Source organism: Melitaea cinxia, chromosome 6, assembly GCF_905220565.1.
Source record: "Melitaea cinxia chromosome 6, ilMelCinx1.1, whole genome shotgun sequence".
Lineage (NCBI taxonomy): Eukaryota > Metazoa > Arthropoda > Insecta > Lepidoptera > Nymphalidae > Melitaea > Melitaea cinxia.
This window is the reverse complement of record NC_059399.1, coordinates 4154747-4172156: the sequence shown is the minus strand read 5'-3', so window position 1 is coordinate 4172156 and position 17410 is coordinate 4154747. Positions and strand designations below refer to the sequence as shown.

The 17410-nt window shown below is 31.6% G+C and overlaps 1 protein-coding gene across 1 annotated transcript in view; it reads right to left on the bottom strand.

Moving 5' to 3' along the window:
• LOC123654493 (facilitated trehalose transporter Tret1-like) overlaps positions 1 to 9475 on the bottom strand; it is a 33585-nt gene extending 24110 nt beyond the window's left edge. The window contains exon 1 of the mRNA XM_045590392.1: positions 9402 to 9475. Coding sequence (XP_045446348.1) covers positions 9402 to 9475 — 74 coding nt within the window. The remainder of the gene's footprint in view (positions 1 to 9401) is intronic.
• Positions 9476 to 17410: the final 7935 nt, after the last annotated feature.

Here is a 17410-nt window from a genome sequence, read left to right as displayed (position 1 = left end):
TTTCGGAAAATGTTTTACTATATAATATGTTGGTGATTACTTATCGTGTAAAAGAATATGGACGGACAGAAATAGCGACCTCTGTCCGTCCGTATTTATGAGATATATATTTATATTTATGTAGGATATGAAATATTACATATGATTATTATTATATTTCATATAATATATGAGAGTTTGGCAACAGTTCGAGATTAATATATAAAAGGGGTTATAGACCAATTACCATATTGCCAATGGTCGATAAAATATTTGAAAAATACATAATTATGCAACCAGATATAAAATTACTATGCATCGAATGACATCTTGTCTAGGGCTCAGTTTGAATTCCAAAAAAATAAATCAACTATTTTCTTATTATCAAAATTTACCAACGAAATCAATAATTATCTAGACAATAAACAACACGTAATTCTTTTATTTATTGACTACAGTAAAGCGTTTGATACACTCGATCATAAATTATTAATAAAAAAAAAACTAGACAATACCGGCGTCCATGAACCACTTCGCAGATGGTCTGAAGATTACCTCAGATAGACCTCAGGGACAGAAAATACCTAGTGAGAATTGAAAATGAACACAGTGATAAAATATCATTTTTCACTACGGGTACAGCTCAGGGATCTGTCCTTGGTTCTCTGGACTATCTGGCTTTTGTAAATGATATGGGAAATGTCATTAAGTATAGTTCGATGTATCAATACGTTGACGACACATGTCTAGTAATAGCCAATAAAAACCTAGCAAAAGCAGAGAAAATGTTACAACTTGACTTTACCAACTTTTGCATGTGGTCGCTTGACGCAGGATTAGTATTGAACTCGCTTAAAACCAAAGTTGTACATATCCGCTCGACGCATTCTAACAAAAACGAAAGACCAATAAAAATACTGGCACACAGTCACGACTACCTTCACAAACCAGACTTTAGGATAAACTGTAACTGTACTTCTTTAGAACAGGTCAATCAATATAAATATCTAGGCTTAATTGTGGACGAAAGATTCCATTGGAGTAAACACGTTGAATATGTATGTGACAGGCTAGCTGTGTTAGCAAAATTTGCCATTCTAAAATACAAAATTCCGTATCCCATCCTTATGAATCACTTTAATGCACTTGTTGAGTCTTTTATTTCATATGGAATAACGAGTTATGGTAAAACATTTAAAACTTACTTAGATAAAATACTAAACCTACAATTAAATACCCAAAAAAGTTAAAAAATCAATTATACAATGAAAACAAACTCAGTGGAATATTTAAATATTGCCAAAATATTAGCAGTGCATACGAAATTTCAGATGCTATAATTAATGGAACAATTTCACAAAAAGAAATTACAAATTAAAATTAACCATAAAATCACGACAAGAGTTCATAACTTTTACGGTAAACGCACAAATAGATCTTTGATACCCCCTTTAATTAACCAAATACCCAGAACTGTACTCCTCGATATTATAGAAGATAATTACAAATATAAACTTAAAAAATATTTCTTTGAACAACTACAAAAAAAATGAGATATATTAAAAACTCAAATTTAATAAATGGATATGTCTATGTATGTATATGCAGATTATATATGTACAACGTATAGAGTATGTGTAAATATATATTATGTGTATGTATACTACCTATATATTTTATTACTATCTGTTTTTGAATGATTAATAAATAAAAGTAAAATATATTTGAATTCTAGCTGACCCCGCAAACGTTGTTTTGCTACAAATGTTATTAACCCGCTTAATCCCCCCCCCTTATAACTTAGGGGTATGAAAAATAGATGTTGGCCGATTCTCAGACCTACCCGATATGCCCACAAAATTTTATTAAAATCGGTCGAGCCGTTTCGGAGGAGTTCAATGTTTAACACCATGACACGAGAATTTTATATATTAGATATTAACTAATTTTCCATAACAACCTGTATACTGCTAGCTATCTCTGAGCAAATAAAAACAACTTAACTATCTCGCTTACACCTGTATGTTTTTTATAATCGTCATGTGACCATACCGTCCATGATAGTATTGTTTAATTAATAAAGGAGAACACAAAACTTTGTTTAACAAAAATTGTCTAAGCTATAAATGTGTTTTTGTATCTATTGTAGTTGTAAATATTATAGCAATATATATAAGTGTTATATAAAATGTGTGAGACTGTTACTTGAAGACAAGCCTGAGGGCTTTTGCAAGTAAATGTAATGTTATGCATGCTTTTCTTAATGTTACAAATAAATAAATAAATAAAATATCAACAAATATTTTTTGATTTACATGTAGAGAATAGAAGCATCCCATAAATAAAGTGAAAAAGAATTATATGTCATATACTGTTTGTTATAGATAAATTTAACGGCAACCGGTAAAACAGGCCCTTAGTCTATACCGCTATGTGAATAAGTATAGTTCAATCCTTTGGCGCCCGTCACTAGCTTAATTGCGTAATTAGAATTTCATCAATACTATATATTCCTAATTTAACGAACTAATTTATATCATAAATTATACTCGTAGAGTAGTTTTCGCGTAGAATTATGAATAAATCTTGACTGTTTTTTTTTTTCATATACATATTTCTGGTTAAAATAATAATTTGTAGACTTTATTATATCAAAAATAATGAAACTTCTATTTATTTTTCCTAAATCTCCTCTTTTTTAGAGACAAGTCAAAAATAATAGACAGCTCAAGACTTTGAGTCCAGTAAATACAAAACGCTTAAATTATGCCTGCCTTCACTATCATTCATGTACGATGATATACACAAACGATGTCTTTGTAGATAACATTCATACATAAGAGTGGAAGAGTTCACAATTAACATTATAAGAAACACGTGGCTTAAGACTCGTCGCGTGAGTGCAGAGACAGACGCTTGGCTATAAGCCAATAACCTCAACCTTGCACTCTCAGCCCAAATACTATGTAACTGGTGAATATTTTAGAAATAAGACCGCCTTATACGAGATATAAATATAATTGCTTGTACCTTCAATATTTTGTTTACTTTTGGTGTGCAATAAAGTATATTTACAGAAGATCTCAGCTAAATAATACTACTACCAAGTAGTGTTGTGTTTGTAATGAGTAAGGTGGCCAGAGATCCTGTAGAGGGCCAGAGGAGGGTGGGCAATGCGTTTGCGATGCTTCTGGTGCTACAGGCGTCTATAACCGCTTACCGTTAGTTTAATTCTAATGGTGAAACCAAATTCAAAATTATTGTAGCAATTTTAGAATAAAACATTTATTTATTATGCTATACTCATAAAATTTATACTATCGACTAGCTGTGCTCGCGACTTCGTCCGCGTGGAATAGTGAATTTACATATTCAACGTGATTCTTTAAATTGGCATAACTTTTTTTATGAACCGATTGACATGAAACATACACTAAATATTAAGTTAAGCATGCCATAATATATTAGTAAAAACCACTTCTAAATCGGATAAGCCGTTTTTGAGATTAGCGTGCACAAACGCACAGACAAAAAGACTAAAATTCTGACCATCATTGTTTTGGGTGCTATTTGCGTTGATAAAGGTCCCAATAATATTTTTTTTATATATCTTAAATGTACTTAAATGTACAGACAGCGACTCGTTACATTTTTTATATGTATTGAAAGTCCTGTTTGTTCATTTTCATTATTTAACATTAAAAATTTGTCTGAAAAACTTAAAAGCACAGTTGTTAGACAAAAATTTCAGTGATCGTTGTTATGAAAAACAATAACAATCGAATTGTAAATTCGTAAATCCCTAAAGTAAAACTTACTCCTAATTCAATGTTTATTTCAGCAATTTCTTTTGTTTATTATTAAAAAAAATATATAAAAATTTAGGATGCGTTCAAGTTACAAAAAATATATTTTTCAGTATACTTATAATATATTTGACTATATATATATATAACTTAATTTATAATATAGCAAATATTTTTATAAAATGTATTTTCCACAAAATTATATAAATTTTAACCTTATTTACTTTGTAATGACAAACGAAAAATATATCTGTTGTATTTATTCAGTTCATTCACGTACGATAAGGAAGGAAGTGGTTTGATAAAGTCTTCTATAACATAATATATTTGTAGAATCTTATTTTTTTTTTTCTTGTGTACAGAGAGACAACGAAACTTCATACAACATGAATTCATTTTATTTTGATACTTGAAGGTTTACGAAAATGAGTTCTTACGTCCTTAAATACTGTAAAACAGTATACTGAAAGTCTTTGTTATCAAAATAAAGTAAATATAAGCATTTGTTTAAAATAAGCATCTTTAGCAAACGTTCTTATTTTACCAACAAATATTATATTTAGAAACAAAAGAAAGTTTAGCTAAGTAGCGTTCGAGCTATTTGTAACGAAATTATCACTTGTGAAAATTAACAAAAACAAAAAAAAACATTATTTACAGTCTAAGAACACACTATATTACACAATACAGTACTAATTTTGATGTAAGAGTTATTTATTAAAAGCAACAAGAACAATTTATATTAATATACCTGTTCATACCTGCCACCCAGTTAGTATGCCAGGAAAATAATAAACAACTGTCGGTAGGTATTAAATTTACACTGTGAACTCGTGGGTGCATTTTTAATTATAAATAAATTTATCAATTTTGAATTAAATATAGGCTGTTTCGCGAATATATTTCTAATATACTGAAATAAATATGAAATAATTTTCACTCATTAACAGATGGAAGTTCGTCTCTAGTTTGAATCTCCTACTATTATCATCCTATGTGAAATTGACCAAATCTTATGAGCTACTGTGACAATATTTTCAATCTTTAAACTAAAGTAAAATATAAATTAAAAATATTTAAAATGAAAAATGAGTTTTCTAAAAATATTTAATGACTTATTATTTTTTGTTTTTTTTTTTAATTAATTTTGACGGCGGAAAACCGGGATCCACAATCCACTGCTGGAGATAGGCCTCCACAAGTTCGCGCCAAAAATAGCGTGAACTCATGTATTTTGCCCATAGTCACCACTCTGGGCAGGCGGGTTTGTGACCGCAAGGCTGGCTTTGTCGTACCGAAGACGCTGCAGCCTGTCTTCGGACTGTGTATTTCAAAGCCAGCAGTTGGATGGCTATCCCGCCATTGGTCAGGTTTTTATGTTCCAAGGTGGTAGTGGAACTGTGTTATCCTTTAGTCGCCCTTACGACACCCACGGGAAGAGAGGAGTAGGCTGTATTCCTTACTGCCGTAACCACACAGCAGGTGCTCTAGCTCAGTAGAAGTTATTAGGGAAAGTAAACGAAGTCAATCAAATACATATGTATATCTTATAATAAACAATATATTATGAATATTTATTTTTATTACTTAGTCAAAAGAGTTCGCAAAAACCATCCAAGAAAAATTAAGGCGTACACTGTGGATGTCACGTGATTTTTAACGGTACGGTCCGGTTGTATCACAATATTGACCTCAGTATCAGTATTATAAGGAAAATATCTTTAAATTATATTTTCTATATTTGGCAAAGTTGTTTTCTTCAAATAATAGTAATAATCAAAACCCGAAGGTGAGAATTCTTGATAACTTTGATTTATTCTGTATTTCTGCTTACAAACAATGAAATATGAACAAACAATTATTTATTTACAACTCAAAAAGTGATAACGCTTTGTCGTTAAAACAATGAACGCGAATTTAAATGGATAATTATTTCACTGTCGTGAACTTTTGGTAGGAATAAATTAATAGTTAAAAAATAGTTGAACTAGAATTTAAATCGATGCGTAGAAAAACGTGCGTAGTGCATAGCTTGTTCATATCCAAGTTGTTTAGACGGCTAGGTATTTAAATGCATATTCCATAACATTCATATACGATCGTGAAGTCGTAAACATTAGTCAATTCTAATTTTTCATAAAAGATAATGTCTAGTACATATTTATGTGTATAAAATTAGATATTGGTAAAAACAATTTTAAATTTTGAATTTATAAAAATAAAAATATCGTTTATGGCATAATATATTTATTATAAAAAACTTTTGAAACATTATATGCAATAATTATGAATATGTTATTTTGTAGACACGTAGAAACCCTCGCGTAATCGGTTTGTTTTTGATAATGATGTAAACAGTCCTTAAAGTCTAGTTTTTACTCGACCGGATTATTTTAACCTACATAATTATTTATACTTAAAAATGTGACGTTTTCTTTAAAACATTTAAATCTATCAAAGATCCATTATTATTTATTAAGATAAATTATATTATTATATATTTTTATTACAAATATATGTTACAAACTATTGTAATGTATAAATACGATATTTTTCTAGACACGACATATAATATTTTTAAAAAATAAAAAATAAAATATACTCACTTTTCGTCTGTCATTTTATAAAATTATTTATACAATAATAAAAAATAAAAGTTCGACACAATATCACAGGTTGATGATTTAAAAATAATTAAATAGTATCACATATTTCTATCACTTTTTATGTCACCAGATTTACTTTTAAATTTTTGTTGGACGGGACGAATTGGAAGGCATTTTATCTAAAGATGCGCGTCCTACCCTTCCGGCGGTTACATATGTATGTACTGAGATCATGTACAAGCGTTCCTACTTATATGGATACTTTTTTTACGCAAACTGTTTTGCGCGAAAACACAACTCGACAATGTGACATCTCGATCAAATTTTCCGGTGTTAATCGACTAAATTTTTACTTATTATGTATATTTTTGTTTTAATATTAGTTTGTTAAATCGTTCAGCGTGGAATTAAAACAGATAAAATTTAAAAACTAACACGCACACTTAGTATGTTTATATGTAGCATATATGCGATGAATCAAACCGTTTGCAAATATTATGAAAGGGATGATTTTAGTGAACTTCACATCCAACATACCTATCAACAATCTTGTGCGCCAGATCCAAATATTTACGTTTTTTTCTCTGTTTCGTATTTCACGAGGTTCTCGCCTCACACCCTCGACCATGCCCTGTGAGTGGGTTTGACCCAGTCGTTATAAACTCGGACTTGATCCGCCACACGCCGGCCCCGCAAGCAGGAAACCCCCGCCCGCAACACCACGTCTTTCAGCACCGCGCCCCACAGGTGCAACCTCCTCGCGCCGCCCCGGCGCCCCAGGCGTAGCCCGGGGCTGACAGTGACAATCTGAGTCTGCCAAAGTAAGGGTGTCCGCGGCTCCCACACCGGTGGACCGCAGCCCCAGCACGAAAGCGCGCTATCGCACGCCTTAGGGCGGGCGAGTGAATCCACCCACCCCGTCCTCCGCCTGAGGGAAGGAAAACCCGACCCATCGTCTCCGCGCCGTCACAGCGCCACACCCTCACCCTCGGCACCCTACGAGCCACCCTGCACCGCACACGACCTCCGAGCTGAAGGACGGTTGAAATCCCACCCCCCGGCCAAAGGCTCCACCATCCTCAGGAGCCGGCCCCGGTACTCATCTGGTTTTTGGTCCACGGGGGTCCCAAACTAGGACCCCTACCACTCGCAAGCAGGGCAAGCAAGCGGCTTGCCCCCATCTCTACCCAGAGAAAGCGCCTAGTAGAAGATCATGCAACTTCCCCTGGGCCCCAGATGAGCCCTGGCGTGGATCTTTTCGCTAAATAGCGATTTTCGATAAGTATAAATAGCGATATTTCTCCGAAAACTGAAATCAACTCAAATGGTTGACGTTGGTAATCATTAGACTCATTCAAATCAATTTTTTTTTATTTAAATTGTTTTCTGGGCTATTGAGAAGTTCATCAACTCTAAATATAATATAATGAAAGGTGACGGCAACATAGAAATGCTTGGAAACGATAGCAATGGCAGCTTATTCTCAGACTTAATATGAGTATTTTTTTATTATGAGGAAGTTCATATTTTGTAAATAAAATTACTATTTTATTGTCATGTCTTTTGCAAATTATGCTATTGGTGAGCAAAATGACAAACATTTGTATAGGATAAACAGATTTTTTTGTAGTGGTCTGGGTAATTTGTGTTTATTTGTAATATTAATTTATTTAATAATATCTGTAAAACATATGTCATATAATTTATAGGAAGGGAGCGATAAATAAAGAGCGATACAATAATATTGGATTAGCTATAAAAAATAAAGGGAATGTAACTTGTATTCTAATATTTTAAGCCCCTCGCTAAGATGGTAAATAATCACAGACAGCCTAATAGCAACCATGTCATATGGACAATAGATGGTAAGGTAGCATGTAGGCGTAACACGGGAAGTATCACAAGGGCGTTGCCGATCTACAATCGCTATCTACACAACGTATCCCTATAAGCTGTCTTTCTCAACACAGAAATATTCCTAGCGCGCAGCATTATTTAGCTGAGATCTTCTATAAGGTTGAGCAGATTCCCCAGCCTAGCTGCTCTAGATTTTCAACAATATATCTTGAATTTGTCAGGCAATCCTTGATCAGCCTTATGCAAATTGTTGTCCCTAAAAAAATATCTAGTATATATACCTACAAGGTTCTTTAGTTTACCTATCGACGTTGTTTGCCAACGTGTTTCGCGGGCGTGACTTAGAGACATAGAATAAACAAATAAACTAATAATAAAACCCAAACAAATAAACGTTAAGGGTGTGTACGTGTAAAAGTAAATGCACTGACGGATGATAATTAAAAAGATAATACAATAACAATAATAGATATATGTCAAGATGCAGATGATGTTGCTCGATTGTGTGAGGATTTTTGCCGGTTGTCCAGCTTACAACCCTAATCCTTCAGTCTAATCTTCCTCCCGGAGCCGTAATTTTCCACCTCCTTATAATTAATATTACATTACATTAAATACTATATTACCTCTATAAGCTTAAATAAATTTATTTTATGGGTCATTTATTTATTTTATTTTTAACTAGGACTCTGATACTAAAATAGCGTGTACATAAAGTTAAAATGATGTCAATAAGCCTGGTTAACGAGTAGGAATACTGGAATATTAATATGAATGATATTACTCCATAGTTCAGTGCTGGAAAAGTATATCTCCTGAAATCGGCTCCAAGTATACCTATTCCGCAAACCTCATTCAGTCTTAGCCAGTGATTATGCCTAAATTGTTACCTCAGCAGGAAGAAGAATGATTCACAATGCGTTTACTGACACAGTTGCTGAATTTTATTTTGCGACTTAAGTAAACTAATTACAAAAAATATTTTTAATCTGTTCAAATATCTCAACAACTATAAAATAAGATCTACTGGCAAAAATTGGTTGTCTGTAAATTTGGTTTACAAACGATAATTTAACGTGACAACATCATGAAAAAACATCTCCACGGACGGATAGACCAATCGAGTAGCGCAAGCGTACAATGTGAGTTTTACGGGACAATGAGCGTGACGGTGCAAGAGTCATCCTTTTTGTGCATGCAGTCGGCTTTCATCGATTTATTAGACATTGTCACAACAAGAAACAAAAAACGACTTCAATTTATATCGACAAGTTATAACACAATACACATTACGATCAGTAATAATTTAAAAATACTTTTCAGTTCTTGCTCAATTTTAAATGAGACACGACAATCACCAGCTTTTAATTTAAAAAAAAAATCGATAAAATAGGTAAAACCAGTAAAGTGGTATGAGATAACACACATAAAAAACGCAGCCGAACTAAGAACATCCTCTTTCTTTTGAACTCGTTTAAATAGAGTTGAATAGTATTTTGGAAGGATATTTTGAAACGTTTGTCTACTTGTTAGTCTACTAAATCAGTTGGTTAAAAAAGTACCTATTTCTTAGCTATAATTATAGAGAATTTTACCAATGTATACGTGAAACAAGAAAGACTATGACAGTTAAAGGCTTTTTATTTCATTTCGTCAGAAATGCACGATGGATGAGGAAGCTTGCCCTTAAACATTGTTTATGTTTTTTGCGCGTTTCAAATACGTCATATATAAACATAGAATAAATTGAAAATTAAATAAACTGTTGACAAAATCAGAGCAAATAAATTTTGAGGGTGTGTAAGAGTTATAATTGTGTTTGCTTGCAAACGAAAAAAATCGTCTTTAATTACATCGACAAATAATACACCGTAACTAGACGAAAAATTAGTCAATTAAATAAGTTAATATTACTCAAAAAGTACTCTTTAAATCTTAACCATATTTAAATAAGCCTACAAAACAAGTATCAGCTTTCGATGCAAACAAGAATCATCAAAATAGGTATAGCAAGTAAAAAGTTCTTTTTTTATATTAGTTCACAAAACCAACTAATAGTTCAATATGGACATAATTATAAAGTAAAGTGCAAAGTGTAAAGTATGTTTGTACAATTGAGTCCACTAGATGTGGACACAGCATGCATTAACAAAAAAACAAAACAGATAACTATAGTGCAAAATCACAAGTTATATAAAAGAAATATAAAAATACTAAAACACATGCAATTAAAAAAAAAACAAAGTGAACATTTGAATATAAAGAGGGAAAATTCATTACAATGGAAACTAAAAAAGCAATAACAATCTAAACATAGAGCTTAATATACAGCTTATTTTTAAGTGTATACTATCACAGAAGATATCTATAGCGTGGGTATCTCTTTCCATTTGCGAAAAACTGCATTCTTTACAATGTACTATGTCTACCAAGATTACTTTTTATTCTGGGCAAACTAAATGTCTTACGGTTATGTGAGCGGCAACCCTTACGACGAACAAGAAATTTAAGTCGTTCAACCAATTTAGGTGCATCGATTAACTTCAGAAGTTTAGACTGGAAAATGATATACGCATTATATTAGCATTATCATTATATACGGTAAGCAAGATGAGCTTCATATGTAAACAATTCCTTATACTTGTTAGTTATAGGTATAATATACAACATAGGAAAAAATAGTCAACGCATTATTATTAGACAGAACTCGAAAAGTACTTACTTGTTAGATCTCAATTGAGTTTAAATAGGACCTTATGACATAAAGCACTTTTCGATTAAAAAATTATCAAAATCGGTTTACCCACTCAAAAGTTCAACATTATAAAATACAATCGATATGAAAACCGTTGTTTCGAATTGATTGATAATAATTATTTTTAATCTCAACCTTTCTACACCAATATATTTCAAAAAAATAGACTGTTACAATGCAACATGTTTTTTTTTTATTTTTTTTTCGTTTTAAGATTTTACAAATCTTTGTCTCTATGCTTGTATTTGGTGATAAAACTATTTTAAAAAAAAGAGAATATCATTTAATAATTGGCAACCTTTGTTTAAATAAATAAACACCGACTGGGTCGTCCGAAAGTTGGCAATGATCCTGCTTTCTGTTTCAGGTTTGCTGAATACCACTCCGATTCTGGATGCAAATTGTTTGATGTAATATTTATACATGTATTGTATAAATTCACAAAAATATGAACATTTATATTATTCGGTTGTAGCCTAAAACGGGGGCCATAATTAATTAAATATTCTCTATATCTAGAGAGATAAATTAACATAATTAATTATAAATATACATATATCTCTCTCCAAACAGTCAGAGTTTACTATAAAAATATTTTTTATTTAGTAAACTTAGTAATAATTATTTGAAATACTTTTAAAATCGCTTAACGTAACATTATGACTTTAAACATTAAAAAATGTTGCAATATAATATAGTCGTTAAGCAGAACAAAATATTAAAATGGAATATTAATTATATGTGTACGAAAAAAAATTAGAGCATCAATAAGCGTTTGTAGCGTACAAGCGCTTATTGATGCCCTAATTGTTGTACCAAGCGCATGTTTCTTTACGATATAAACTACAGTATGCGCATCTCATATCCTGCATCATCAAATATACATTTTTCTATTTTCACATTTTGTCAAATATTTAAAAGTATCTTTGAACGACTTAATAACTGTTAAAATTGTCTTAAGCCGATATAATTTTATCTATTCCTAAGAATACAAGGTATAACGATTGATGTAAAATCAATTAGATCTTGTACGATAAACGCATTTGCAAGTTAAATCATCAAATCTAAATTACTTGATCATGGTCTGTGGACATTTGTCACGTTAGCTGCATTAACGTTATATTTATAGCTTAAGGTCTTAAAATGTATAAGTTGTTTATTATAATTTTGACGTCATTATATAGAACAAAGATAGGGTTATAAAATTTCAAAAATAATGTAATAATTAAACTAAAGTAAATGATTTATAACAATCGCTTTAGTGTACGTGGTACGTATGCCGTGTAGGTAGATGACTACACAGCGCCGATTTGCGGATTCGATTCCCGCTCGGGATGGGCATTTGTATTTGTCCAAATATTTATTTCCAGTTTGAACGTATGTCCTTGTAAGTTTCCCCATCGTGCCTTGAACTGCACGTTAATCTCTCGTTATTCATAGTAGGGAATAAAAATTCACGAACCCACAGTGGAGCAGCATGGTGCTCCAATAATTCTCCTATATGGAGAAAGAGGCCTATAGCAGTGGAATTTTACAGTTAATAAAGCTACAACGTAAAATAAGTTGTCATTGTCAAATTTAAATTTCCTTTTTGTTTTCAGATAGCGGAATTACAAGTTTTACCTGATGGACCATTAAGCTATTGAATAACTAAATACGGTTGCACATGAATTGGGTCTTATAATCAAACGATATTCCCTGAATATTGTTTTAGTAAAATAACTGGTTTTTGAACATAAACTTTACTGATTTTTTACCACAATACTCGTAATATTTGGTATTTACGCAATACAGGCGTTTATCGTATCTATATCGGTATAAATAGTTGAAAGATGACGACGCGTTAGCGCATCGGTAATAGCACTGGCTGTTGCGCTGGCTTTCGCGGGTTCGATTCCCTCTCACGATAGACATACATATGTATCGACCATATAGATGTTAGTCGTGGTCTGGACGTTGCGTTTGTGTATTTTATGTGTTTCCGGACCCCCACACAGGAGAAAATCCCACTGGGCGAACCGTTGAATGTGAATCGTTTATTAATTAAAAGAAAATTGACAGTGTTTTCCGAATTTTTAGACAAAGCCAAAAAGTCCTTCTATTATCTCTAAGGGCATCATTGCAAACTATAGAGAGGGGATCGAGAATGAAATTATTTCTTTGACATTGTTTTGCTAACTGCTGACGGCATTTAGTTATACTTCAAATTAAAATTCTTAAACAGCAGTTACACCTTAGCACCAAGGTTAGCCTTGCGACTGTATCCTAAAATGAAGACAAGAATTTAAAGAATAAACCAGAATCATTTTATCGACGCTGTTAGTGTAGATTAAAAAAACGCACCTTAATTATTATGCTATATCGACGTATTCTTCCTTGAAATTCATATTCAAATAAAAAATTCAGACACCGTACCCAAACAAGGGAATCTCTTTAAGGTCTCAACCTCATCGGAGGTGAGAGGTCTTTCTTATACATTTGCATTATTTTATTTGACAACTTGCAAGACGGAGTTGAAGGGGAAAACAAATTAATTTGTCCTTAGCGGCTTCTGTCACGCATGTTTAATATAGGTATGATTTAGGAAAACTAAAACTAAACGCTATCTGTGACCTAATTGACATTACGTGTTTATTGGTGACATTACGTGTGTATCGATTTGTTATTTTCATAAAGGTGTTATTTGTTCATGTTGCTTGTGTATTGGAAACATGAGATAAAAGTGTGATTTATGTAATAGAAAGAGGATATCGTTTTCTGAAAAGTAAAAAAAAAACTCTAGACTTGATTTACTAAAGAAAAGAACAGTTTTTTAGTAGTACCTTTTTAAAGAGCAACTATTAATTTATTTCATGTACGCTACTTTGTGTACAAATTTGTCTTAGACATTTTAATAGGAAGGGACTTATTTCACGGAAACTTTTTTGACAATAAAAAGTTTCTATCATTGTGATATAATGTTATAATTAAATGTTTAAATTAAAGCTTGCCTCTTTAATTAAAAAAAATGAATTTATAATAAATAATTTAGTGTCACTGTTAAAAAGCAGCTACCCCGAAATTAATTCTGCAATCGAATGGCATCAATTCACGTTTTACAATCCACCGAGTTACATAATTATGTAATATGTAGGTCTTAAACGTCAAGCTGATTGTATCTTCGGTCTTTTGAAGGTAATTGAAAATTAACATTCATTGTGATCGCCATGTCACATTTTTAGTTTTTACATAATCTTTAAGGTTATAAACGCCTATTAGGTGTGTTTCCTTCAAGTTTTCCTCACAGTATTTTATCACGTAAACCAAATTTACATTAAAAGATATTATCTTTTATCACATAGGTACATTTCTTAACATTTATTAGAGAATTTTTGAATTATTTGTTTTTACAAAATATTTAATAAATTTTCATTAAAATAAGTTCAGTCAGTATTAGTGTGTTTAGACAACACGATTGAAGTACAACTTACGTATTTTCAACTCTACTCTTTTTAACGTGGAGTGTAATGCGATCGTTGTTCACACATTTCAATACGATTCTACTTATTGCACGTTTCTGGTTTGATACAAAATACCATAGAAACGCGAAAATATTTATTATATAAAATAATATTTATATGTATATATTCCTAATATATTATAGTAATATATTCCTTTGAGTTTGTATATTTGTATAGTACCTTTTTTATAGCAGTAGTGATATGTATTATTTTATAAAGAGATTTTTGACACTTCATAATAGTCACTTAAAAAAGAAATATTTAATTTTACTTTTATGTATAGGAATTGGTAAATAGCTTTAAATGTCGTTTCTTTGTTTTTTCAGGTAGGTTAAGGGTTTTTATAATTAATTTTATATTATAATGTATATAGAAAAATTGTATAATAAAATCTTTGTTTTCTCAGAGCAACACATTGTATAATTTTCCGATTCCAATTTTAAGTAATTAACTAATGTCTTATATATATATATATCTTAGACACAACCGGGGCAACCCACCCTTCCCTTGCATCAAAACAAAGAGCAAAAAACATGGAAGGCACTCTGAGTCAAAAGCTTGTTTATGGACCCAAAAGACAGCTTTTGGCATAAATGTAGAGAATCATTGACAATAGATACATAAAGAAGGGTCTTAATCCAAGACAGTTTCCTGAGTATATGCATCTCGACAAAGAAAGGCGTTATCCGAAGTAAGAAGTGCAGTATACTGTACAAGGTACAAGGTTCATATCTTGTCTTCATTAACATAGATGATTGTAAGTTGAAATTACAACGAACACGAACACGAGGATGTTTGGGCTTCCTAAATAATAGACAGTTTGATTATATATTCTGATATACCTTTGACCTCGTAAAAATTATTGGTTGTGGTGCTTAGGAGAATTCTGTGAGAATGTAATCAATGATGCGATGCTTTATAGATCAATTTCGGGAAAAATGAACAGTTCTTCAATGGATTTTTAAGAAAACCTTTATGAATGTAATCAGTATTCATGCATTTGAAGTTGAAACAGAAGATGTTAGATCCAATGCTTGTACAATGCCCAGACCTATTTGCGTTATAAGCGTACCTTTAACTATTACATTACATATATATGTATAATATATTTATAAACAGAATAATCACATACATATTAAACGTATTTTTAAGTTGATCTCTTAATATTATCATTTGGAGTAAAAACTGGAAGTTGCTAGAAGTTTAAACGATAACTTTGAAAAAGAGTATTATTTTTATCAGTGTGACATTGTGAGGTGGCTTTATGAATCCAATATTCCGTGTGTCACAACGTACAATGCATAATATACCTAAAATTTTCGCTATCAACAATATGGACCAAAATATCAGAATATAATCAGAATAATATATTACCAGATATAATCAGAATTAATTTTTCGTCACTATGCTGAAATAAGATTTTTTTTTGTTTATGTTTACACCGCGTTGGCGCAGCGGTCACAGTCATAGATTGCACCTGGCGGTTGCGGGTTCGATCCCCGCACATGACAAACATTTGCACATTTGTATTGGCCATACAGGTGTTTGCCGTGGTCTGGGTATTTGTGCAGTCCTTTTGAGTCTCCCAACCGTGCCTCGGAGAGCACGTTAAGCCGTCGGTCCCGGTTGTTATAAAGTACACCTGATAGCGATCGTTACTCATAGTAGGGAATATATCCGCCAACCCGCATTGGAGCAGCGTGGTGGATTAAGCTCTGATCCTTCTCCTACATGGGGAAAGAGGCCTATGCCCAGTAGTGGAATATTACAGGCTGAAGCGAGTTAGGTTTTTCTCCATTCCCAAATAAATATATAGAAAAAATTATTAATGTGGACTTTTTTCTTAATTTTTGAGATAGGTAGGTACTAATAGGTCAATAATCTGATTCTCAAGAAAGGTCTAATTTAATCGTTTAAATATTTAATTCTTTGTCTTAAATATTACTAAGATAATATAAGAGAACATTAAATTTGTAACTCCTAGACGATAACAGGATTTTAACAGTATGTAAATGCGTATGACTGTGGTTTTCTTCCATTAATTTCGAGAACTTTATCGAAAGCATTGATGTTTAAAATACGATGTAGTGATATCTTTTGATTTTTAATGATTTCTCAACATTAATGAATATACGCATTCTTTTACGTTTAAATTTGAGAATATCTTGACCCACTTTTAAGATGTAAATATACGAAAACAACTTTAAAAACGATTTATTGACACGGGGTCAAAAATGTATCAAATAAACTGAACAGTTTTTTAAAAACCGATCCAATCCCCTTCGTGTCTTTTCCATACTACGTGACTTTAATAAAATTTGAAAATGGAATAAATTTAGTTTGTAAATTATCTTGTAATTAATGCTTTTATTTAGTACTTCTTTGTTTCTCCTGTATTTTATTCATACAAATTTCCTCTTTTGATTAAATCTCAAAACTTCCCTTATTAACCCTGGTTACAGACTTACAAAAAATATAACTTGAATAAATATTCGTTTTTCTTTTTTGTCTCTATAGTTCTCGATGATTCTATTCGACTTATCGAAAATATCGATATTTATACACAATACGTCAGCTATCATAGATACCTATTCTTTGTATAATATCGAAAACAAATCCATGTCCATCCATTCAAATATGTACGAAATATGTATTATCATACATCCATATGTCTTAAGAAATTTCCTCATTCACAATAATATTAGGATCTTTAAATACATAATAACACCAAAAATAAGTGCTTTATAATCTCTGACATGTTTAAGCCTACTTACGGTCTTGTGTATCAATTCTCTTTGTCTCATCAGGACATAATATTAAAAAACCCTTATATGCTATCTTATCAACATTTATTTTATATAACTGTCAAATTTAAACTAAAAGTGGAGCAATAACAGCTTCGTCTTT